This window comes from Aythya fuligula, chromosome 24 (assembly GCF_009819795.1).
Source record: "Aythya fuligula isolate bAytFul2 chromosome 24, bAytFul2.pri, whole genome shotgun sequence".
Classification (NCBI taxonomy): Eukaryota; Metazoa; Chordata; class Aves; order Anseriformes; family Anatidae; genus Aythya; species Aythya fuligula.
The window spans coordinates 1,730,450-1,753,691 of NC_045582.1; the positions used below are offsets into that span (position 1 = coordinate 1,730,450).

Consider the following 23,242-nt stretch of genomic DNA (forward strand, 5'->3'; position numbering starts at 1 on the left):
GTGTTTTTGTGTTTTTCCTGTGCTACAGCATCCTCCTTTTTTCATTAAAACTCCTCCTCTTTCTTCTTCCTTTTTACACTTCTGGTAATCTGTACGTAATGTTGGTTTGGTGGTGGCTCCCTCACCTGCGATGTGACACAACCCTAGGCCTGCTTTGCTTTAGAAACCACCTTTCCTTGCTTGCCAGTCTCTTTTCCTGAACTCAACCTGTTCCTGACCCAGCCTGCTCTCCCCATGGGGTGCCTGGCAAATACCTTATTGCCTGGGGAGACGTGCGTGGGGTCACCCAGCATCTCAGGGGGGCTGCGAGGGCTGGGGTGAGCCACTGAGCCCACAGGAGGGTGATGAGGACCTTTGGGACACCTGCGTTGGTCCCCCTGCTTCTCACGAGAACCTTTCCTTCGCTATCTTCATTTCCTTGGCTCAGCATCTCTGTGCAGCCTCACCTGACCTGCTCTTCTGGCTATCTCTTGGCTCACATCAGCAGAAAAACCCAAAGCGGTAACTTTGAAGCCTGCGAACCACAGCTGTTAACTCTGCTGACGGTCTCCCTTCTTGGATTTGGCCTAGCCCAGTGAATTCCCGATCTGGAGATAAGGCAGCGTGCTGCTGTAATGCTAAGCCATACGTGTTGCTGCCCTGTTGAGATAAGACATGTTGGCAGAGGGGGGGATTTGCTTTGTCCTAAACTGGTAAGAGAATTGTCAATCCCTGGGTCTTGCTGGGGTCAGGGATGTCAGCGCTATCTCAGCTGAAGGAGCCCCTGAGTTTGAATTGTCCCATCGGAACAGCAAGTCGCTCGTGCTAATGCTTCTCTCATCTGTTTGCAGTTCTGGCATAAAGCATGTTTCCACTGCGAGATCTGCAAGATGACCCTAAACATGAAAAACTACAAGGGCTACGAGAAGAAGCCGTATTGCAACGCGTGAGTATCCACTGCCTCCTGGGGCTGTGCTGGGTCTGGGGGTGCTGAGGGGGTTGCTGGACCCTCCTCCCTCTCAAACACTGGGCTTAATGCCCTGAAATGTGGGGCACGGGGAGTCCTGACCTCGCTCGGCAGGAGGGGTCTTTCCCCACTGCTCTGCAGCGTTTCCTGGAAGTACAGATGAAGCTCTGACTGCAGAGGGATGCAGGATGGTTTGATGGGGTGACACAGGCTGGTTAAAGCCCCGTTAAGCTACCTTTACCACCAGAAATGCCAGCCGATGGCCTCTGCTCTGAGTTCCAGACCAAGGGTGGATAAAATTCAGATGCAGGCAGGCATTTCCATGGAGTTGCTCTTAACCTGTGAGCCTCCATCCCTGGAAAGGGGGAGGAAACGAGAAGGTGCTTGTGCCCCCAGCTGAATGCAGGTGCCTGGGGACAGAGAAATGGGGCACGGGGGTGTCACTGCAGCCTGTGGGGGGTGACAGCCCAGTGCCTTCACCCTCGCCTGCTGCCACGTGCCCTGGGAGCAGCATGTGGGGCAGGAGCAGCACGAGTGTCTGGCTGCACCGCTCCTCAGCTCCCTGCTTCTCTTTGGTGCTTGCTGGTCCCCATGATTGTTTTTTCTTCTCAAGAGAAGACCCTTGGCTGTGCGTGGTAGCGCTGACAAAGACTTTCTGAGCTCTAAGGGGTGACTCCAAGCCAGCGCTCCCTTCTGAGGCTGGTTTTTCACTCGAGGAGGTCTTAAATGGGATGTGCAGCGCGCCGTTTGTTTAGGCAGGAAGCTTTGCATAAAAACATCAATGCTGCCTTTGTGTCGGGTTTTTAAAGTTCTCCTTAGTCAGTTCCTCTGCAGTGGATGATCACTGGAGTCAGGAGATTTAAGTGGTAACCCAGCGTGCTCGTGTGTTGAAGTCCAACAGCGATAGCTCTCTGGGTTCCTGGGGCTGGGTCATGGCAGCTAGTCCCTGCTCAGCCCGTAGGTAAGTAAAAGTGTGCTTGCTGTGCATGTTAATGTGGGTGAAGCACCTCTGCAGTAAGGTTTTTGTAGCAGCTTCTTATATATTAACAGGCCTGAGAAGGAAAATTAGATAATGTGACACTAAGCTCTCGTACAGCAGGTTCCGTTCGCGGAGTGCTTTAAAAACTGTAATCCTGACAACATCCTTGTAAGATGGGTATTAATCATCTTAATGTCTAAGAATGGAAAGGAGAAGCCATAAGTTCACCAACCAATGGTGCTCTGGCAGAAAAACTTCCCCTTCAGCTCGGTTACTGCTGGCACCACGTGCTCGTGGTGGCTGTGACCCGTCCCTGGTGGGCAAACTGGATGGGGTGAGGCATGCAGCGTCCAAATCTGCTGGTAATGCTGTGTCCTGGGACCCTACCTCAAGTGGCAGTGGTGTGAGAAGCAGCAAATAACCCTCATTATCTTGTAGTGGGGGCCCCTGGCACCAGCTCAGAACTCCTGCCTTAAAGGTGGAAGGAAAACCCCTGCAGTGATGGCACGGTGAGGGGGGGACTGAGCTGCTGGGGCTCCCCAGCGCCTGTTCTGTGGCTCTGCGGGTCCCCAGATCTGCTGTGCTGGGATCTGAGAGCTTGGGGGGCCTTGGTTTGCAGCGACCAGCAGGTCTGTGCAGGAGCTGAGCCCCCCGAGCTCTCCTCCTTGTCCTCCCCTGCGCCCCGAGGCCAGCGCAGGCAGCTCTGAGCCTGGCCACAGGCACGGCACTGGGGTCCCTCCAGTGCTTTCTCCCTCCACGCTGCTGCAAGGGAAGTGGGATAATAATGGGAAATTCCTGAGATTCCAAGGAGTCTGCGCAACCCCGACCCATCTCAGCTTCTCACCCCCCTCTGCTCAGAGCTCCCTTTGATGCCGCTCGCTGCCTTAACCCTTCAGCAGCCTCCCTCCGGAGCTGCCTGGCTCGCCGCTACCCCCAAGGTGCTCAGATGGCGCATGGAAATCTGCCTTTGGATCTCTTTTTCCTGCTTGGCGTGGCTGTGCCTGGCCGTGGAGGGAACTGAGAGGAGCTGGGGTCTCCTGGCACGGCCCTCGCCCCCCGGGCTGGGGGCTGCATGGGGTCAGCACCCATAGCAGGGTGCAGGGAGCTGCAGGGACAGGGCTTGTTCCCACCCAGCCCCTCCAGCCGGGACCTGTGGTGGCCTTGAATATCTTGGGGAGGAAGAAAGGGCTGGGCAAGGTGAACCCGGAGCTGCCCCCGAGGGTCTCATCCTTCCCACAGGGGCTGGGGGGCGACATCTTCTGTCCCCAAGCAGCAGTGAGAGGGGGGAAAAGCAACGTTAGTGCTGGCCGGGAGGAGGCTGTTCTTCTGAACGTGCCCTAGCACAGGGTCTCCTCTGTTCGAGCTGTGGCCGGCTGCCAAATTCCAAAGTTTCTTTCTTCAAGAGAGCAGGAGGAAGAGGGCTGGGCTTCCTCCCCGTGTGACGCTGCCCCAGCAGTAAATCTGTGTGCTGCCTTTCAGGGAGGTGGCTGGTAGCTCCCCGTGCCCTCGGGGAGCTCTGGTGGATGTGAGCAGGTCCTCAGCCTTCCCCTTGTGGCTTCAGCTGGGTACTGGGGTGCCTGGCTGCTCCCTGGAAGCAGCATTTGAGGCTGGGCTCATCTTTTAATGTGAGTTCCTCTGCCTCCACCTCTTTCTGGATCAAGGTGGGGCTGTGTGCAGATAGCGCGAGGCCTCTGAGAGTGGAGGGGAGACTGTGTGGGTGTCCAGGGGACCGGCTGCTCCCAAATACACATCATATACAGGATGTAATTTCTGCAGCAATACATACAGGATTTAAAAATCTGCAGCTGCGGGCACCAGGCTGCTGTCCTGTGGAGGCAGGGGAGGTTCCTCTGCTGTGCCCGGTGACGAGGTTGCTCTGCTCATCTCCCTCCAGAGGACGTCTAGACAAGGCAGGACTTCATGGCAGAGCTCTGGGCTCCCACGAATTCCTGCTGGACTTAAAGCAATCGCTCTGGATGCGTCTCCGTGCTGGCATCCTGCCGCTGAAATGGGGCTGGCCGGAGGGGCTGGGTGTGAATTTTGGGTGGGCAGGGAGCAAGTGGCCTTCCCCTGCCCCCTGGGAGCCTGGCACAGCTCCGGCATCCTCTGCTGGGGCTCGCACAGCCACGTGCTGCTGGCCAGACCCTGCTCACCTCCACCTAGCCCCACTCACTATCTGGGGCAGAACCCTGCAGGCAGGCGCTGTGCTGCTCCCCTCGTTGGCAGGGGAAGGGGAAAACTGCTTTTTTTTTATTATTATTTTTTTTATTTTCCCCCCCCTCTCCTCACAAAGGGGCTAAAGGCAACGCGAGGCTGCCAGAAATATCTCACGTAGGTGTGTCAGCAGGGTCCCCGTTCCCTCCATCTGCTGTGCTTGCGTGACTTCAGCGTCTCCTCGGCGAGGAGATGCCTTTCCCTGCAATAAACCACACCCGGCGGTGGCTGTCCTCCTCGTGCCGAGCGTGTCCTGGAGGGATCGGGGCCGTGGGGCCACAACGAGGGGATTGGGGCCGTGGGGTTGATTTGCCTCGTTGCCAGCCCCCGGCTCACCTAGCGAGGAGCATCGCTCGGGCACGAGCCCAAACTCCTGGTGGCGACCTGAGGAGCCTCCCCGGCAGATTTCTCCCCAGTAACTCGATCCTGGCCTTTCCATTTGGAGCGAGCTTCCCGATACCTCTGGGGCTCGCTTCTCGCTTGGAAAAAGTTAGCGAGCGGTGGGCAGAGCTGCTCCAAGTTCCCCAGCGAGCCAGGGATCTGTTCTTGGCACTCCTCGCCGCTCCATCTGGTAGCAGCCTACCACACTAATAAGTGATCCTCCGAGTTTAAGGGAGGGGGGGTGCAGGAAGGGAAAGAGGAACAACTGTGCTGCTGGGACGCGGTCCAGGTGTTTGTCCGACGCTTTATTTGTGCCGAGTTTCGGGATGAGAATAACTGGCTTTCTGTCTGGGCTCGCACACTTTGTGCGCCGTGGGGCTCCGAGCAGGCACCGCGCGTTGTCCTGGTGCCTCCAGGACTTGGGGAGAGGGGGGGCTCCCGGTGCAAATGTTGGTGAATCCTCTTTGGGGTGCAAAATCTGTCCCCTTTGGGGTGTGATGTCTGCTTTCTGGAGTATTTAGGAAGGGCAGCTGACTCCAGGTGCTCTCTGTGTACTTGGGATCGATGCAGGGACCTCTGGCAGCTGGTGCTATTGCTCCAGGCTTCCTGGTCAGTTGGTGGAAACCCAAAATCCCTCCCCAGGGGCTCTGCTACCTTCCCCCCACCCCATCCTCTGCTGGTGCCTCCTCCGTGGCCGGTGCCTGCCTTGCTCACATCAAACAGCGATGTCCCCGTGCACAAAACCCTCTGCAGAAGCAGGAGCTGGGGGCAGACCCCACGGTGCCTCCTGGCTCCCCCTGCCTTGCCGATTGCTTCTCAATAGATCCCAGGGCATTGTCACCACCTGGTGAACGTGGGCTCCCTGCCTCCTGGAGCCTGGAGGGGGGGGAGATATGCTCCAGCTCAGGTAGGAGCAGTGTCAATAGGACGCTGCCGTGTTGTTTAGGGCAAAGCAGATGGCAGGTGAGCTTGTTCTCCGAGGAACATGATCCCCTTGCTCAGGGCATCTGTGATCCGGGGTCCTCCTGCTCGTGCAGCAAGCGCCGTCTCCCCGCTCATGGCAGCAGAACCCAGGCGGCTTCCCCGTGCCCCCAGCAGCAGCAACGCAGCTCACCCCACATTGGGGGGCTCAAGCAGAGCCCCTTGCCCTGCCCTGGGCAGGGGGCAGCACCCACAGAGCCCCGGGGGGGTTTTGGTTGAGGCTGCACCAAGGTCTGCCTGGCACAGACCTCGCCACGTGGGGTGGGGGCGGCTGTGGCTGGCTGTTGACTTCCCTGATCTTATTTATCTGAACTTATTTATCCACGCCTGGGGCCAAAAAACCTTGTGGAAAAACACAGCACCGTTGTGACGCCTGCCCCGTTCCCATAAACAGCTCCTCTGAGCCCTGTCTGTAGTGTGTGTGTGTGGGGGGGGGTTGGACAGGCACCGCTCTGTTTTGGGGGCTCGGGGACGGGACGGGGGCAGCGTGGTGAGCGGGGCCGATTCCAAAAGTGACCGCTGGCTTCCCCGTGTGCTGCTGCTTTCACTTGAAACCTTTCCCTCGTGGCTCGAAGCAGGTTCCTGAAGCAGGCTGCTTTCCCTTCTGCTCTGCAGCACCCTCTGCTACCTGCTGGCAGAGCCCCTGGGCGCCCTGCTCAGCACCCGGCCAGCCGAGGGGAGCTGGGGGCGAGGGTTTTTTGTTTTTTGTTTTTTTTTCCTTCTGCCTCCCCCATCCTGGCAGCTGGACGGTGGGAATGGGAGCAGCAGAGCCCTGTGGGGTGGCGCTGAGCTCGCACACCCGCCTCGGGCAGGCTGCGAGCAGATGCTGGGGGGGAGGCGGCGGCTGCACACGTGGAGAGCTGGACCCAGCCATTTTGGCAGCCTCTCCCTGAAAGTGCTGGGAGGAACCGAAATCTCCCCGCGCCGCCTTTCTCTTTCATGGGTGGGATGTTTGCAAGCCTTCTGCGAAGTGGCATGGTGCTGCTTTTTTTTAAAAAAAAAAAAAAAAAAAAAAAAGAAAAAGTTTATATATTTTTTTTTAAGCTCGTCCCCAGGAATCGGCGAGTCTTTGAAAGGCAGGATGTGAACTTAGAGCGTTCTGGCAAGGCAGGGTCTATTACTTCCTTTGTTTAACTCTTCTTTCCCAAAACCTCGAGGCAGCTGCACGGAGGCGGCCGTGGCCCCCGGGGGGGGGCAGGTCTGTGGGTGGGGAAGGGGCTGCACGGCCTCACCCAGGGCAGCACCCGGCACGTCTGCCGAGGGCTCTTGCGTGGTGCCTGCGCTTGAACACAAGCCACAAAGCAGCTCTTGGAGCTAGGGAGGCTCTTGTAGACACCCAGCCATCTCCTGCTCACCCTGCGGGGCCAAACACACGTCTGAGTGCTGCTGGAGGTGGCACAACCGTGTCCCAAAGCTCTCAGACCCGGGGGGGCTCGTGGTCGAGCACTGTGCACAACCAGAGCGCTGCTTATGAGGTCCTGCAGCTGTGTCCTTTGGTGTTTTAATTGGAGAAGTTTCTCTCTGCTTCTCAGCTCCCAAGAAGCTCCCCAGGCTTGAGCCCTGCCACTTTTTTTTTGGCTGGCAGGGAGGGAGCAGAGCAGAGCTTCTCAGGGAGGGCAGCTTTTAGGGGCGGCTGCTCCCGGGCACTGGGATGTGGTGGGGACGCCAGCAGCCCAAATTTTGCACCGGTCCGGAGCTGAGGTCGCTGGCACACCCATCGCTGTGCTGGGTGCAGGAAGGGGAAGCTGCTGACGGGGTTTTCTGCCTCGGGGTCACGGGAAGCCAGGGCTGGAGCTGGTCAGTGCGTGGGAAAGGCTGTGCCCGGTGTGCTTGCACCAGGAGCTCCCTGGCTCAGCCCTGCCTTCGCTCGTGCAGCTCTTTGGGGGGGTTCTCGGGAAGAACCAGGGGAGCTTTGTGTCTCCCCGGGCTGCACGAGGACCTTGTAGTGGCAGGGGAGAGATGGCAAAGCCAGCTGGGGGAGGGCTGCTGAGCAGACGGACCCTTATCCCATGGTAATCCTACAGCCGCTGCAACCAGCGGGGTGAGCTTCCAGGTGCCTTGGAGCTAACGCACCCAAGCAGCCCCTAATGCAGGAGCCAGACGGCTCGATCTGGCTCGCAAAGGCTCCCCTGACCTGATTTAACCATGCAGCACAAAATGCCTCGTGGCAGAGCTGGGAGGACTTCACCAGGGGCTCGGTTGCTTCATCCCCTCCCTGTGCACCTGCAGCCTCGGGCAGGGAGAGCAGCCCCCTGCTTGTGCCAAACCAGGAGCAAAAACCAGGTGCTGTGGTTGTGCCAGCCGGGCACCTCTGCGTTAGCTCCCGTGGTGGTTTCTTCCTGGCCCCCATTTGTTCTGGAAAGGCTACTGGGTTTGTCTGATTGTCGTGTTCAGAGGCCCTGGAGCCCTGGAGGGTTTTTCTGCTGGCCCTTCAGGGCTCAGTCACCTTGGCTGCAGCGTCGATTCGAGTGACTTTTGCTCCTCGCGTGCTTCACTGCCTGCTGGCTTAACTTCGGGAATGAGCTTCTGGGGAAGAGGCGAGGAGCAAAGGGCGTTGGGGCGGGCGTGCACGTGTTGGAGGAGGACGTGAACGTGGTGGTGCTGGCGTGGAGCTGTTGGCAGCAGCTGGGCGAGCTCCTGCAGCGGCTGGCAAGAAGCCGCCTCCGTCAAGGACTCGGCAACCTCCGTGCGGCACCGAGCCCGGTGGCGTTGGGGCTGCTGAAATTCCCCCTGGTTCCTGTTTTTTTTTTTATTTATTTATTTATTTTATTTTTTTTGAAAGCCATTTTGTGCCTTCCTCGCTGGTCCCTGCTCGTGAGGATGCGCCTTTGGTGCACGCCTGGAGGCAGGCTGAGCGGTGACGTGTTGGTGGCGCCTAGGGGAGGGCAGCAAGGAGCCCCCCCGCTCTGCTCCCTCCTTTTGGGCCTGGTGATGGGGAGGGGGAGAAGCAGGACAGCGTGAGACCACCCCCCTGGGGAGGACAGGACCGGTCCAGTCCCATCCTCAGCACCAGTCCCGTGGATCCCAGGGGAGCAGGCGCCCGGTTCCCACGCGCCCGCTGCCTCCCGCGCTCTCCCCGAACCCAAGGCAACTCGTTTGGTGCTTTCTCATTAAGATTTAATTTACTGCCGACTATTTCTGGGGCTGATTCTCATGCATATGAGATGGCTTTCCCTTCTCCCAGCGTGTTGCGGGGATATGGGCGGCTGTGTTTGTGCTGGCTGAGCAGTGGGAAGCGCTGGCTTTGGCGGGGGGGGCCGTCACCGCTCCTGAATCAGCAGCTCCTGGCCTGAAATTCCCAGAGGACTGAAATGCTTTTCCTTTACCCGGCAGATCTCATGAGCCATGCTCTGGGGAAAAACGATGCCTAATATTCAGGGAAATGGTTCAACGCGTGCGTTCCTTCCCATGCCTCGCATGGACAGGTCGCTGCTGCCTCCCCACAGCAGTCTGTAGGGGCTCAAGGCTGCCCCAAGCCTTGGGAGGGTTCCTCAAAATCTCACTGACAGAGGAGGAAACCTCATTCTGGCGTAGTCCATGCGGGCTGTGCCTATCTCTTCCTCTCCCTCCCCAGGCCCTGCAGCAGGGCACAGACTGCTGTGGGCACAGCGCTCCTGGAAATGCAAGAAGCAGCAGCACTGTTGGCTGTCTTGCAGAAGATTGATTGATTTTTTTATTTTTTTTTTGCCCTACAGCTGTGGCTTTTTGGTTTCTCTGAGCTCCGCAGGGATGGATTTGTGTCACTTGGTGCCCAGCCCTTGCAGTGACTGGGGCTTCCCTCCTCCTGCCCTGGAGGCTGCTGCTCGGACTCGCCTTCGGAGCGATATTGGCATGCCCGGAGCATCGGATGCGGTTGCCATGGGAATGGGATGATTTAGGCTCGCAGCACCAGCAGCCAGCACGCAGCTCGTGGGCCGTGGCTGAGCCGTAAATGCAGCTCGGGCTCGCTGGTGTGCACAACTGGAACCGTGTGTGCCCTTCATGGGAGCTGTGCAGCTCCGTGCCACTGTCTGGCGGTGCTGACAGCCTGTGGCTCCATCCCACGGCAGATCTGGGGCTGATCCGATGCCCTGCTGGCATCAAGACCTCGTTTGCCAAATGGAGAATTAGCCATCGGGGAGGGTGTTAGGGGTTTAGCTGCATTCGTGCTTAAAAAGTGGCTTTGTTCTCTTTGACCTCGGTGTGAGTCAGGCGGTGACTTCCAAGAAACCCAGGCGAGGGCTGCAGGACGTGAGTAACTTGGGTGAAACGAGCTGAGGCTCTCCCTGTCCCCCGGTGCCCCGTGAGCCCAGACAGTGCCCTTACGGGGTTGGCACTGCTGGTCACTAAGCCCTGGCTCCCTCAGCAGCTGCCTGGTGGCACCCGGCACTGCACACACGTGCAGGTTTGCTGCTCGTTGCCTCTCCTCCTTCCCACAGCAGCGAGGTGAGCGCAGCCTCCCCCAGCACCGTAAGGTTACAAAAACAGCTTTCTGCTGTCTCTGTGCCCTGGTCCAAGGCCCGTTCCCCTCGATGCCATCTCTTCAAGGTATTGCAAGCATTACACCCAGTGACTGCTGCAACTGCAGCAGCCTTTATGCCAAGGAGCTGGCTAACCACAGGCTGGTGCCGTGTACGCAGGCACCCCCCTTCCTTTTCAGCCCCCCAGGCTGCTCATCCCTTAGCAGCAGACAGCAGCTGGCGTGGATTTGGTCCCAACGCGTCTGAGGTTGATTTGTTGCTTCTAAAATGTGGTCCATGGGTGCAGCTCTGAGCAGTGGTCGTAGCAGGGCCTTTGGGTGGGTCCGGGCAGCACCCACCCCGATGTTTGCGCCGCTTGCTTTAGCTGCTGGGAGAGCAGAAGCGATGACCAGAACGGCAAGAGCTCCGTTTCCACGTGAGCACTTAAGTAAATGGCAAAAACACACCCGGTTCTGCGGTGTCCGTTGTTCCTGGTGAGCACTGGGCCCTCGTGGAGGATCAGATTTTATTGTTACTGGAGTCTCAAGGCCGAAATTTCCCCAGGAAGCAGCGTGGAGAGGTCTGTGCCCTGACACCGTACCCCGGCGTGAAGCCTTCCCGTGGCAGTTCCCAGCAGTAGTGGGGAACGGAGCCCCAGCACACGGTATTATATCCCCTCTAATCAGATTAATCTAAACAGAGATTAAAGTATATCCTCGAAGCAGTCGGTGATCTGCTGTCTAAAGCTGCTTCTTGTGCTTTTCGGTCTCTCCCGTCGCCAGACGTCTGCGGGGGGCTGTGTTAGGGTTGCTTTGGGCTCACTTGGCACGGGTCCGGCCTCACGGTGCTCGGTGGGGGCTGGCTGGGTCCTCGCCGAGGCCAGCAGGACAGCCGGGCTGCCGTGGTGCTGTGTTTTTGGAGGCTGCCCAGGTCTGTCCCCTGCTATCCCAGACGCTGCAGGGCTGGGGAGAGGGGGGCAGGCAGCGAGCTGCTGCTTGCTGAGTTGTCTTTTCCCCTTTCTGCAAACCACATCTGCATCTGCTTGGTTTCTGTGTGCACATGGAGGGTTCTCTTTATTTTTTCAGCGAGGCTCAGGAGGAGTCTATTTTTATTCTCGAGCTTCCTGCATTGCTGCTTTATGAGGTGTGTGCTGCTCTTGCAGGTCTGTGGCTGTGTCTGCTGCTGCCCTGCTCGGAGGCCAGCAGTTTTCAGACAGATTCCTCCCCCTGCAGCCGGCTTTCTGCTAACTTACCCTCAGCTGGCCACATTTTGGTTAGCCTCAGACAGAGGTGCTAATGCTGATTCTGTAAATAGCTGATTGCTAACGCTGCAGCACACAAGCTCCCAGAGTGCAGCCCGAGGGCCTGAGACCCACAAAACGTCTCATGGCCTGGGAAGGGGCAGGAGCCGTGGCTCCTGGAGCTTCCATAACCCTGCAGAGCTTGGTTCAGGCACCAGTTGGGTTGTACTGGTGGAGATGTGGGACCTGGAGGCTGCCCAGGCTGGGTTACAGCCCTGAGACTGGGGTCAGCACCGTGCTAAAAGCCTTCAAACCCCCGTGGGGAGCCAGGCACCGTGCCCCGCCGCGAGGAGCCGCAGGCCTCTGTCGCCCCAAGGAGCCGCTGTGGTGGGCGATGGCTCGGTTGCCCTTTTCAGGAGATTCTGGCCCAGTTCTTGCATGTTTGAAAGTGAAACCAGGTTGAAACACAGCTCTGTGGTAAACACGACCCAGGGCTGCTGCGGCCTGTGCCTCAAAGCCACGGCGCTGTGCTAGGAACTGGCTTCCTAAAACCCTTTCTGTGCCACCACGCCGGGAGTCCTGCTTTAAATCGTGCAAAAGGGAAACCTCCGGCCCTTTGTGAAGGCCGTTTTCCCCCTCCTTGCTCTCTGCTACTTGAGTTACAAACCCTAAGTGCTGCCGTGGGACGTCTTTGGTTTCCTTTCCATCCCATGAGAGCAGTTTCCATCCGTTCAGCGTCGGGTTTCCTCCGTGGGCACTTCCCGGGGGGCTTGGTGCACGGAGCTTGACATGGGGGCGGCCAGCACTCAGCATCCTGCGGGTGTTCCTGTGCTGTAAAGCTTCCTCTGTGCCGCTCGTGGGCTGTGCATGGGGCAGGACGGTGGGGAGAGGGCATCCTGTGGTGTGCCTCACCCCAAGGGCAGGACCAGCACCAGGACACTCGTGCCGAAGCATCCTGCTGTCACTGCTGCCTCTCAGAGCCTGCTGCCAGGCTCTTTCCAAGCCCAATGAGGGATTTCACCCACTGAACACCCCCTCTTGCAGCACTGCTTTGCCTCCTGCTTTTTTTTCCACACCTCCTGGGGGTCTGGAGGTGGCCACGTGAAGGTTCCCAATCTGCTCGGAGGGGCCTCGTAGCAACCTCCAGCGTTGGGATCAGATATTTTGCTTTCTGCCAGCCCCTGAGTTCTTCCAACTGCTGATTTATGTCCGCAGCAAGGGCTGTGTCTGCTCTTCAGAAACTGCTCCGTGGCGCTTCAGAATAATCGCTGCTGGGCTCGCAGCCAGGCCGCGGCGGAGGTCTCCTGCCTCCTGCTCCCATTTCAGGCATGCCCTGAGCGTTCCCCGAGCACGCAGAACTGGAGTAGATAAGAAGCACAGCCCGTGCCCCCGGGACAGGCACGGTTGTGCTGACATGGTTTATGCCGGGGCTGTGATGCTCTGCAGTCAGCAGGCCGTGATGTGAGGTCTGCGTGGCTGAGACTTGGGTAAAATCAGCAAGTGAAGAGTCACCCTCCTCCCTCTGACCCTTCCTGACAGAAATGGTGAAGCAGAAGCAAAGTCTTGTTGTAAAACCAGGGCGTTCGTAGCATTTACTTGGCCTGATGTTACCCTGAGGACTGTTTAATGAAAAATTGAAGGTCTCGATGGAGATGTGCTAAGGTCTGTCCAGAAACCAGACGGGTACAGCCCTGGAAAGCCATCCCCCTCTGCAGGGGAGGAAATCCTCCCCTTCCCCTTTCCCTGATAAAGCTGCTGATGGACTTTAGCTGCAGTTATCATGAGAAACGTGCCTGCTTCGGGGTGCAGGGCAGCACACCCGGTGGCATCGCCACTGTCCCGTGGCCGTGACCCCGTGTTAGAGCTCTCATGGGGTCAGGGGGGTGGAGGTGGCCTCCAGGAGCACCGTGGGTTAACGATCTGCTTTAACGATCTGCTTTCCCTCCCCAGACACTACCCGAAGCAGTCCTTCACCATGGTGGCAGACACTCCCGAGAACCTGCGCCTGAAGCAGCAGAGCGAGCTGCAGAGCCAGGTGAGCGCGCTGGTGCTTCCCCAACGCCCTTGCACAGCAATTTTGGGGCTGGGCTCCTCTTCTCGTGTCTCACACGTCTGAGCTTTTGCTGTTCTGTTTGTCCCTGGTGGTGGGAAGGGTCCGGCCCACGGTCTGCCTCTCCTGGTCACGTCCATGTCTTGCACTGTTGTTTTTTTTTCCCTCTTGGCACCCAGCAATGCAATCAGGTGAAATGGCAAATGGCCTCATCTGGACAGGCTCTGTAGGCGAGTATTTCAGGTAAACCCAGGTGTTGTAGGGCTGGAAAAGCGTTGGCAAGCAGAAATAAACAGATAGAAGGGATAAGGACTGGCACAGACCAAGATCTCTTTCTCCAGAGGGAAGAGAGGAGCCTGTCTGAGAGGGGTGTTGTCCAGGCGCGTCCTGCTCTGTACCCTCGAGGTGTCCCTGGGTCAGCAGAAGTCCCCAGCCCTGACGCATGGCTCTGGGCTGGGTGCTTGCCCTGATAACTTCTGGTGGTGCAGGGGGAGCTGCTCGGCTCTTGGGGGGTGCAGGAGCAATCTGCTTTCCTGCCTGCTCCAGGGCACTGAGGATATGAGAGGGAGCTGTGAGTGATGCTGCTGCGAAGAAGCTTTGTGCCTTGGAAGGGCAAAAAGCACAGGACAGGCGGTCTTGGTGGATGGCCTCTCTTTGTGAGACTTCACTGCACCAAGAATTGGTGTTCATGGGGCACGGCTGAGCCCAAAGCACCCGACGTGGTCCTGAGCTGTGGTCGTGAGCTTTGTTGTACAGCTGCAGATGTGTGCTCGGAGTGCGCTGCAGTGGAAGAAAACGCATCCGGGGGCAATTCTGGCTTGAGTCACAGTCTCTGAGGAGAACACAGGATGTGGCAACCGTTCTGGGAATCCATTTAATTATTTTTCCTTCAATGGGAAGGGGCAAAAAGACTGCCCGGAGAGCTGTCAGCAAGGCGTGTTGGCTCAGCTCGGTGTGCCAGCAGTGCCGGTCCACGGAAGGTCCGGACGGAGGGTGCACAGCACAGGATTTGCCCTGGCGGTGGGCTCAGGGTGAGCAGACATCTGGGATCGGCGCGTTCCTCTCCCGGCTGTGCTCTGAAGGACACGGCGACCTTCCTTTCTTCCCCATTAGCCTGGGAGTGCCAGGAGCTGAAAAAAAAAAAAAAAGCAAACTGCTCGGGCGTGCTTCCTGCTGGAGGAGGGGGGAAATCGGGACCTCACCTGTTAGCAGCCGGAGCTGGCAGTGCCCACACAGCCAGCGCCGAGTTTTGAAACCTCTGCTTTGGCAAGCTCTGCTCCTCGGAGCGGGTTGCCCAACAGCTCCTGGCTTGCACAAACGCGGCTTGGCTCGAGCAGGGAGCCAGAGCTCAGCCCCGGGCTTGCTTTGTGCTTCACGGAGCTGCTAAGGGGACACGGCTGCTTTTCCATGGTAACAATCAAGATAACGCTGTACCAAATGCTCTGGAGTATCCAGTGCTGTTTTTACAATGAACTCAGGCTCTTCATTAGTTCTTGCTTATTAAAGGAGACCCCAGGGAGGGCGGGAGCGTGCTCTGCTCTGCCGGGGCTTTTCTGTAGCTCGCTGGGACTTTCAGCTCCTTGCGGTGCGTGCTGTGCTGGAAGCAAAACTAGGTTTCTGTCCTCTCCGTGAGGTTGTTGCAGGGTCTTATTCACCCCGTTTCCCTGTTAACCAAGTGTCTGGGGAGCCGTGCAGAGACCCAGACGTCTGTGCCCGACTGGAGCAGCCGCCCGGGAGCAGGGGAGGTTCCAGGGACAGTGCCCTGAGCAGGGGGAGCCCCGATGGAGCTGCATCCCCATCCTACACAGCACCAAAAGGACACCGACCAGCACGGCGGCTTCCTGTGCATCGTCTGCATGGCCCCTTTTAAAGGAGGGAGCTGGAACAGACATTTTACACCAACTTCAAGATCCCAAGTGCTTGGCAACTGCTGTTCCTTGTGGGAGGTGCAGCAGAGCTCCGAGCACGGCTCTCGACAGCGCTGTAACGGGGACAGCCCTCTGCACGGGCTCCTTGGGGACACTGCCACGGGGCCAAGGGGCTGAGACACGGCTGCAGGAGGTGCCAGAGCACTCGAGGAGGTGCCAGCTGCTGGCCCTGCTCCCCTCGACCTGCCTGGCAAAGCCCCACAGGCAGGAGCAGGGCTCAGGAACCTGGCTGCAAGTGAACTGCAGAGGGGCTGGGATGCAGGCAGGGTGTTGGAGCCCCTCAGACACCAGCACCACACCTTTTCGGTGCTGGTCTCACGTGGGGATGTGCTGAAAATACGATTTGTGTGAGCAGGAGGCAGAGGAGGCTGTGCAGCAGGCACAGGCAGCCCAGGAGGAGGGGATGGGGACAGGGACGGAGGTGACAGTGGGAGATGGCACTGACAAATCAGGTGGAAACTGCCTCAGCCCTCCAGGGAGGAGAGATCCTGAATCACTCCAGATAAGATCTTAATTCCTCCCTGCCTTTGTTCTGCCTACAAAGGGAGTCTCCTATTTTCCAAGAGGCAAACGTTTTTGTGTTTCTTGAAGCACTCCAGCTAAAATGCAGCCGCTCCTCTTTCACTGACAGCCTCTCCGTGGTAACTGCAGGAGCTGGGCAAACCCTCCAGGACCAGCGAAGGTCACCTCCAGCCCCTCCAGGACAGGCAGCAGGGCTCAGCCCTGCAAACTGGAGCTGTTAGCTGACACTGGGAGAGGTTTGTGAAGAGCTTGCTGGCTGTGCTGTGCTGACAGCCTCGCAGGGAGGCTTTTGTGCTGCAGGTTGCCGGTTCAAATGCCACCTGAGAGGTTCAAATGCCAGCCCAAAAGTGCATCCTGGCTAACGCTGCTGGGGCAGGCAAGGGCTCTGCACGCAGGTGTAGTGGTAAAATCCCTCGTGGAGCGAGGTCAGGGTTATGTGAACAGCCACACCTCGCCTTCACGCCAGCATTTACAGCCAAACTCAGCCCTCATCGCATCCCTGCAGAGCTGCCGTGGCTGGGAGCTGCTTTAGGGTAAGGAAATTTGTGGGGCTGTGTCCTCCACAGAGGGTTCTGATGGCAGGAGCAAAAAAAAAATCCCTGCTCCCCAGCAGCTTCGCCCTTCCTGCAGAGCTGCTGTGCTCGCGGGTGTCCCCGAGGAGCTCGATCCACCCAAAACGCTCCCGTCCCACCCTGGTAGGGCTGGAGGAGCCACCGCACGCACGGGGTGGTGTCAGGACAGCTTTGTGGAGCTGGAGCAGCTTCGTGCACGTCCCCGTGCCCTCTGTTTGTGTGCCGAGAGGGCGTCTTCTGTTCCGGTCACTGGCAGACGCTGGATAATAATACCTCCTGCAGCTAAATAAGTCCCCAAAGTGACAGCTTTTACGCCTGCAGCCTCCTCTCGCAGCCCACGTGTGGCAAGAAAATTGCAGGGTTCCCGTTCTGTGGCTCCTCTCAAACTCCTCAAATTGGGAGCTCCGGAGGCAGCTTTTCCTGCCCGAGGGTGGAGGCTGCGGGGGTGTGGGAGGCAGGTAGCTCTCCTGTCCCCTCCTGTCCCCTCCTGTCCCCAGCGTTTCGTTCCTGCAGCAGCACGGCTGGCACCTCGGGGAGCTGCTGGCAGCGACGGGGACGTGGGCGCTGGTTTAATTTGTTTGAGCTGGGACCCACGAGGGGCTGCAAGAAGGCTTCCTCTAGCTCCTACAGGGATGTTAGCGTGGATCCTGTTTTATTATGGGGCGAGGCGTGGGTGTGGGTCTGGAAATCTCATGGTCCTGGCTCTGTTTGTGTCACTGGGCTCTTAAATACAGCCCCTGGATGAACGGCAGCTCTGAGCCGGGGTGCTGGCAGCGAGCAGGAGCAGGCAGAGGGGTCAGCCCCATATATTTATCTCCCTCCATCACCCAGGGCCACTTGGGCTCAAGATTTTGAGGGATTGAGGGGAGAAGGATGCCAGACACGTGGCTGTGCTCTGCGTGGACAGGAGCGAGGTGAGGACCTGTGGCCAGGCTGCTGAGGGGGGGTCTCTTTGCCCCTCATCCCTGCGCCCTGCAGCGGGTGCCCAAATCTGGCCCAGCCCGGCGCAGACAGCGCCGCTGCCCATATAAGGGCAGGGAGCAGCAGAAAATCGCCGTTTCTGAGCACTTCCTCCCTCCTTTCCGGCCGTGGCTGTGGCCCCGCAGGACCTGGCCGTGCTGCAGCAGAGCCAGGAAGGGCAGCAGCTCCCCCCTGACCCCTTCTCTTCCTCTCCTGCTCCTGGTGCTGTCCCCAGTGCTCGGACCTGGTGGCACGGAGCCCAGCTCCTGGGTTAACCTGCCCCGGGGACCAGCTTCAGGCTCCCCCCTGCAGTTGGACACCCCCTGTACATCAATTTGTAGGGCCAGGCTGCCGTGCCCTGAGTGCTACAGATGGGGGAAAACAGGGAGAAAAACAGGGAGGATGCATGGGGTGAGATTTAGGAGGGTAAATCCGTGGAACCCATCGAAGGAGGTGCTTAGCCTTGTGCTTAGCTTCTCGCCTGGAGCTTCTTGCTCTCGCTTGGCTTTCTGAAAGCTCATCGCTTGTGTGTTTGCAGCCGGTGCTGGCACCCACTGACCCCTCCTGGGGGGCCTGGGGGGTTGGTGCTGCTCTGAGCGGCATCCCCAGCACAATGGCAGGGACAGCATCCCACGGGCAGGCTGCGGAGATCCCAAAAAAAAGAGCCTGGATGAAAAGCAGCGCGGATAAAGGACGAACGCAGCCCCCTGGGGCTGGCAATTTCATCCCTCCTGCCCCCTCTCCGGGGGTCCCCCAGGCTCTGTAGCAGCTCCCTTACCCTCTGGCTCCTTGTGCCTGGTGCTCAGCACCGTGGTGCTGCTGCTTCCCACCTCATCGTGTTCGAGATGGGTTCCTCACCCCAGCCAGGGAAGTTTTTCTCCGCTTCTCGCTGCTTCGAGCCAGCAGAGGCTTCTGCCTTGAAATCAGTCTCCTGCGTTCCTCTCTGATGTGCTTTGGCATCTTGGTTTCATTAATATCCTCCCCGGGTAGGCACCGCAGCCCGGTTCATTAAACCTTTGCCTTCTAACGTCACTTCTGAGCTGGAAATCTAACCTGACTCGTGGCTCATACCATCCCTGCCGTGGCTCTGAAGTGGGGGCAGAGGCTCTGACGAGCTTCCAAAGCTTTGATTTCTCCTGGCTTGTGGGATAAGGATGTGTTTGGTGCCCTGGAGCAGGGGCTGGGGCAGGACGAGGGAGGGCCCCGTGTCCCAGGGCTGCTCTTGGGAGATCTTTGCTAGCCCTGAGTGCAAGCAAGCATCCAGCAACACATGCTGGCCAGGGGGGGCTGTACCAAGCCTTATCCACACCAGGCTTGTTAAAACAGTCAGGACAAAGCTGTTCCTGTGCCTCCCTGTGGCCCCCGAGCCACCTCTGCCTCCTTCCAGAGCCAGCGGGTGTGGGAAGGACGCAGCTCTCCGCTCCCACCGCCAGCCCTTCTGCCAAACACAAACCACGGCGTCTCCTTTTCCCTGGCATCTCCTTTTCCCTGGCCTCCTGCCTGGTTTTGCCCCCCTCTCCAGCTGGGGGCCCGCTCCGTGCCCCCCACAGGGGTGGAAGCTGCGGGGTCTGACCCCTGCGCGTCCCCTCTGGAGCTGTGGCCCTTTGGCTTCTGCAGACGGCGACACAAAACCCTTGGCAGCCTCTCCTGCAAGGTGCCCCCAGACCCAGCTGGATGCGACCCGGCAAGGCTTGGGGCAGCGCCTCCATGGCAGCATTTTGGGGAAGAAATCAGCGTTATCGTGCCTCCCCCATGGCGCTGCCTCCCAGCCTTATCTCGGAGCCACGTGTGCCTGCGGGGCCGACCCACAGGCTCGGCTCTGCTCCTACACACTCCTTTGTGCGGCCAGCCCAGCTTCCCGGCTGTCTGTCCGTCCATCTGTCTGTCTGTGGCAGGCAGCCATCCCCCTGCGGGACGGGAAGGCTTGCAGGAAGCCGGCCACACACACCAGTCGGTGTCTGACCCTACTGGGACCAGCACTTGCCCGGGGAGCAGCGGCTCTGCTCCCTCCCAGCCCTCTCCATCAGGCTCTGCACCCTCATCTCAGCCCAGCATCGTGCACACACCACCAGGCTGCTCTGCTCCCCCTTGCATGGGTGGCGAGAGGTTTGTTCCTCCTGCCCCGGAGGCGGAGGTGACCTTTCTGCTCCAGCGACAACCCGCGGCGCGCAGGGCGAGCCGAGCACCCGGCTGTTGGGGGCTGGATGGCAGCAAAGCCGCTGGTCGGAGCTGGCCAAGCAGCTGCTCGGCGTTTCCTTCCCTTTCGGAGCAATCGAGGCAGCGGTTGGGTTTGGGCATCCGCAGAAGGTGCTTCTGCTTCCGCAGCAGTGGGGCGAGGGCGCAGCGACACCCGGGGCTTGGGCGCTGCGTCGGCTCCGTCCCGCAGGACAGCTGGAAGCCTGGGTCCTAAGGATGTGTAAAGCTGTTTAAAATAAATATAAAATATAAAAAAAAGGGGGGAGCAAGTAAAAACGGGACTTTTCGGCTCCTGGGTGTGATGGGAGAGATGCTGACGTCAGTGTCTGGCAGACAGAAAGGAGGATGTTTGTGTGCTGCTGGCCTCCGTCCCCACACCCTGCCTCGGCTGTAGCCGTGCTGGGTCTGTTCCAGAGGCTGCTGAACGTCCCCGGCACAGAGCTGCTCTCGTATGGGTGTAGCTCACGAAATCCTTGGGGCTCCCAAGCAGGCGGATTGCCACGGATGAGGTGATCTGTGCCATGCGACTTGTGCTCTGCGAGGCCACGGGGGGAATTCGGCGTAAATCCAAGTCACCCCGGCCCCTGCTGAAAGAGAAAGCAGAGCAGTCGGTGCATAGGAAGCTGTTGGTGTGCCTCGGCTCCTGGCAGTGCCCCGATTTGCTCTTACTGGGTACGTGAGGGGGTCTCCAGAGCAAGCCAGAGGCCCAGCTAGAAAGCTGCTGCTTGTCACGAAGAGCGTGGGTCACGGTGAGGTCCTGTCCTGCTGAACACAGCTGCTGCATGCGCTGGGTTTCCCCCATGGCTAAATCTGTTTTGTTTTTTTTTTTTCTCCATTCCACCCAGATTCGCTACAAGGAGGAGTTTGAGAAGAACAAGGGAAAAGGCTTCAGCGTGGTGGCTGACACCCCGGAGCTGCAGAGAATCAAAAAGACTCAGGATCAGATCAGCAACGTGAGTAGCCTCTGAGCTCCGCGCCCGGTGCCGCTGCCGAGGAGACCAGGGGGGAGCTGCACGGGGGGGGGTAGAGCACAGAGCTGCTCGCACGCACACGGGGCTGTGTCGACCTTAAAGCCTGCCTCGTCCAGGCTCCGTGCATCCCTTTTACACATTTCCCAGCTCCTCCATCCTGCGAAGGCTGGAGCTGGTGGCTGAGGCTGTCGCCGTACCCAAAGAGGTACCAAGCCCTTTGCATCCACCCGGCTGCTCACGTGTTGGTGGCAAACAGCAGCAGGTCCCCCTCCTGTCACCGTCCTGCCTTGGTGCCGACACGGGGGGAGGGTTTCTGAGGGCAGCATCTCCATCCTCGCTCGGCCTCCTGGAAGCTGAGCTCCCTCCTGGGTCCGCGAGGGACCCCGCTCCCTTCCGAAAGGAGCAGCCCCGTGTCCGAGGTGGGGGGCAGCTGGCCCCACAGGTTGTGCTGCGTCCCGCACCCTCCAGATGCTGGTTCTTTGGCAGGTGATAACATGGACATGGATGGATGGAGGGATGGATGGATGGATGCTGCCATGGGGAGAGGAGGATGCGCTCCTGCAGCTGCTGCCTCAGGCTGGGAGCTTCTCCCCTTCCCAAGCTCAGCCCTGTACTGCAGGCGTTGTGGCAAGGGAGCTCGGAAGCCTTCAGCAGCGTGCCGAGGGTTAATTCACCTTTCCCTGATAGTGAAAGTCGAGTTTGTTCCTTATCAAACCGCCGGGAGCTGTTGCAAAACCCGGCCTAGCAGCAGGCAGGGCTGGGAGCTGGCTCCTCGCTCAAAGCCTGCCCCCGGAGATGCAGCCGAGCACGAGAAACCTCTCGGGTTTGGGTTTCCTCTCAGGGGCTCCCTGCCCCCTTTGGGGTCTGCAGTGCCCAGAGCAGGACCCGGTGGGACCGAGCTTGGAAGCGGGGCAGGCACCGAGCTCCCCCCAGCCCTGGCACCCAGCCCACCTCCTCCTTCCCCGCAGCCCCCCGGGCACGACGTGCGCTCTGCCTTTGCCCCAGCTCTGGGGTGCAGCCCGGGGAGCTCCTCCATCCTTACCAAGTGCCTGCCTCGGGGACAAGGCCATGGTGGGAGCTGCTGGCTGTCCCCAAGGAAGCAGGATCCGGGCTCGCACCAGGGTACAGAGGGAAGGTTTTGTGCCTGCACCCCACGAGGGAGCGCGCTTGAAGGAGCCCCACGCGTGCACAAACACAGCAATGCCCGGCGGGGCGGGAGGGGGTTGTTTATTCCCTCGCCTTTTGATCTCATTGTGCAGTTCTCTGGCGAGCTCCGTGCTCACTCCCTGGGGAGCTGCAGGGTGCTATCTGCCCTCAGACCCCCCCCTTTGAACCCCGAGGGGGCTGCTCGGCCCCCTCCCAGCCATGGAGCCGTCCTGAGCTGCTTCCCCAGGGGCTGCTGGCTGCCAGCCTGGGGTGGCAGTGACCCACTTAGCGCAGGCGTGGGAACAGCCCCGCTGCCTGCACAAAGCCTGGCCCCGCAGGCAGGGTTTTAATCCAAAGGGTGAGCGAGCAGCAGGGCTCGCAGGGGCAGCAGCACCAACGTCTCTGCAGCACGGTGCCCCACGACACCCTCTGCACGTCGGGAAGCCTCGAAATGGGGCTGTGCAAAGGCTGAGCCCCTGCCTCTGAAGGTGCTGTCCCAAAGGTGTCCCTGCAGCGTTCCCCTTCCCCAGGGAGCAACTCCTCCAGGCTTTGCTCCCCCCTGCACCAGGAGCCCCTGGTGCGCTTCTGTAACTGTTTAACCAGCAGGCAAATGGGCTCCAGGTGCCTTCCAGCATTCAGGGTATTCATTAACACACGTGGCCATTAATTGGTTTCCTAGGCCCGTGGGTTAACCCTTTCCTTTTTTTTTTTGGTGAGGTGCGGCTGGTGGGATCTGCTGGGCCTCCTGCACTGGGAGAGCCTGGGGGGTTTTTGGTTAGGGCCAGCTGGGAGCAGGTTTGAGGAGCGCCACAGGCTGCACCTGGCCGTGGGTTGGGGATTTGCACAACTGGCACGCTGTGTGCGGAGAGAAATTCCTAAAGCTCCACGCTCCTGCGGTGTAGGGGCTTGGGAGCCTGGCCCTGAATCTCACCCACACCTGAAAACTTGACATATCCCACCCTGGGGATCCTGAAAGCTCCTTTCTCTGGGCAGAGAGGGGGAGCCTCCGGGGGTCTCAGACCGCCTGCTCCTCTCCTCAGACCTTGGTGCACGTCCCGGTCGGGGCGAGGAGGAGCGCTGTGCTCAGGCAGACCCAGCCGTGCTGCCCTCAGAGGCAAACAGCAGCGAGCTGGGAGCAGCTGAAGGATGCTCTTGGCCCCAAAAAGCTTCGGGAGCTGCTGCAGTCACTGGGGGACCAAGGCCAGCACAGGAGCAGAGCTGCCCAGGCTGCGCTCTGACCTCTTTTGTCCCTTCTGCCCCTGCAGATAAAGTACCACGAAGAGTTTGAGAGGAGCAGGATGGGCCCCAGCCCCAGCGAGGGTGCCGAGATGGAGCGCAGGAACTCCCAGGAAAGCACCAATTACCGCAGACCCGCAGAGCAGCAGCAGCAGCCGTCTCATCACGTCCAGCCCAGCAACCCAGGTAGGGCGCAGGGCTCCGCCAAGGGCTGGCAGCTCTGCTCCGCTCCCCTCCAGCCCTGTCGGCCGCTAGAGCCTTGCACAACCTCGCTGGGGGGCTTCGTGTGCCCCCCCGAAGCCCAGCGCCCAGCCGCAGCTCTGGCTGACAGCCCCAATCCTTCCTTCCCAGTTTACCAGCAGCAGCAGCAGCAGCAGCAGCTGTCGTCTCAGTCCTACGGCTACAAGGAGCCCGCGGCACCAGCCTCCACGCAGCGCAACGCTCCTTCTGGAGGGGGGGTGAGTACACCCCGGGGCTCCAC

The 23,242-nt window shown here is 59.5% G+C and overlaps 1 protein-coding gene across 2 annotated transcripts in view; it reads left to right on the forward strand.

The window, feature by feature from the left end:
- LASP1 (LIM and SH3 protein 1) overlaps nt 1–23,242 on the forward strand; it is a 28,659-nt gene that overhangs the window by 3,031 nt on the left and 2,386 nt on the right. Inside the window, exons 2-6 of one of the 2 annotated variants that reach the window (XM_032202839.1) lie at nt 831–925; nt 13,131–13,215; nt 20,254–20,361; nt 22,791–22,947; nt 23,113–23,219. In XM_032202839.1, the coding sequence (XP_032058730.1) occupies nt 831–925; nt 13,131–13,215; nt 20,254–20,361; nt 22,791–22,947; nt 23,113–23,219 (552 nt within the window). Of the gene's footprint in view, nt 1–830; nt 926–13,130; nt 13,216–20,253; nt 20,362–22,790; nt 22,948–23,112; nt 23,220–23,242 lie in introns of those variants that run through there. The other variant, XM_032202840.1, reaches the window with a different exon arrangement.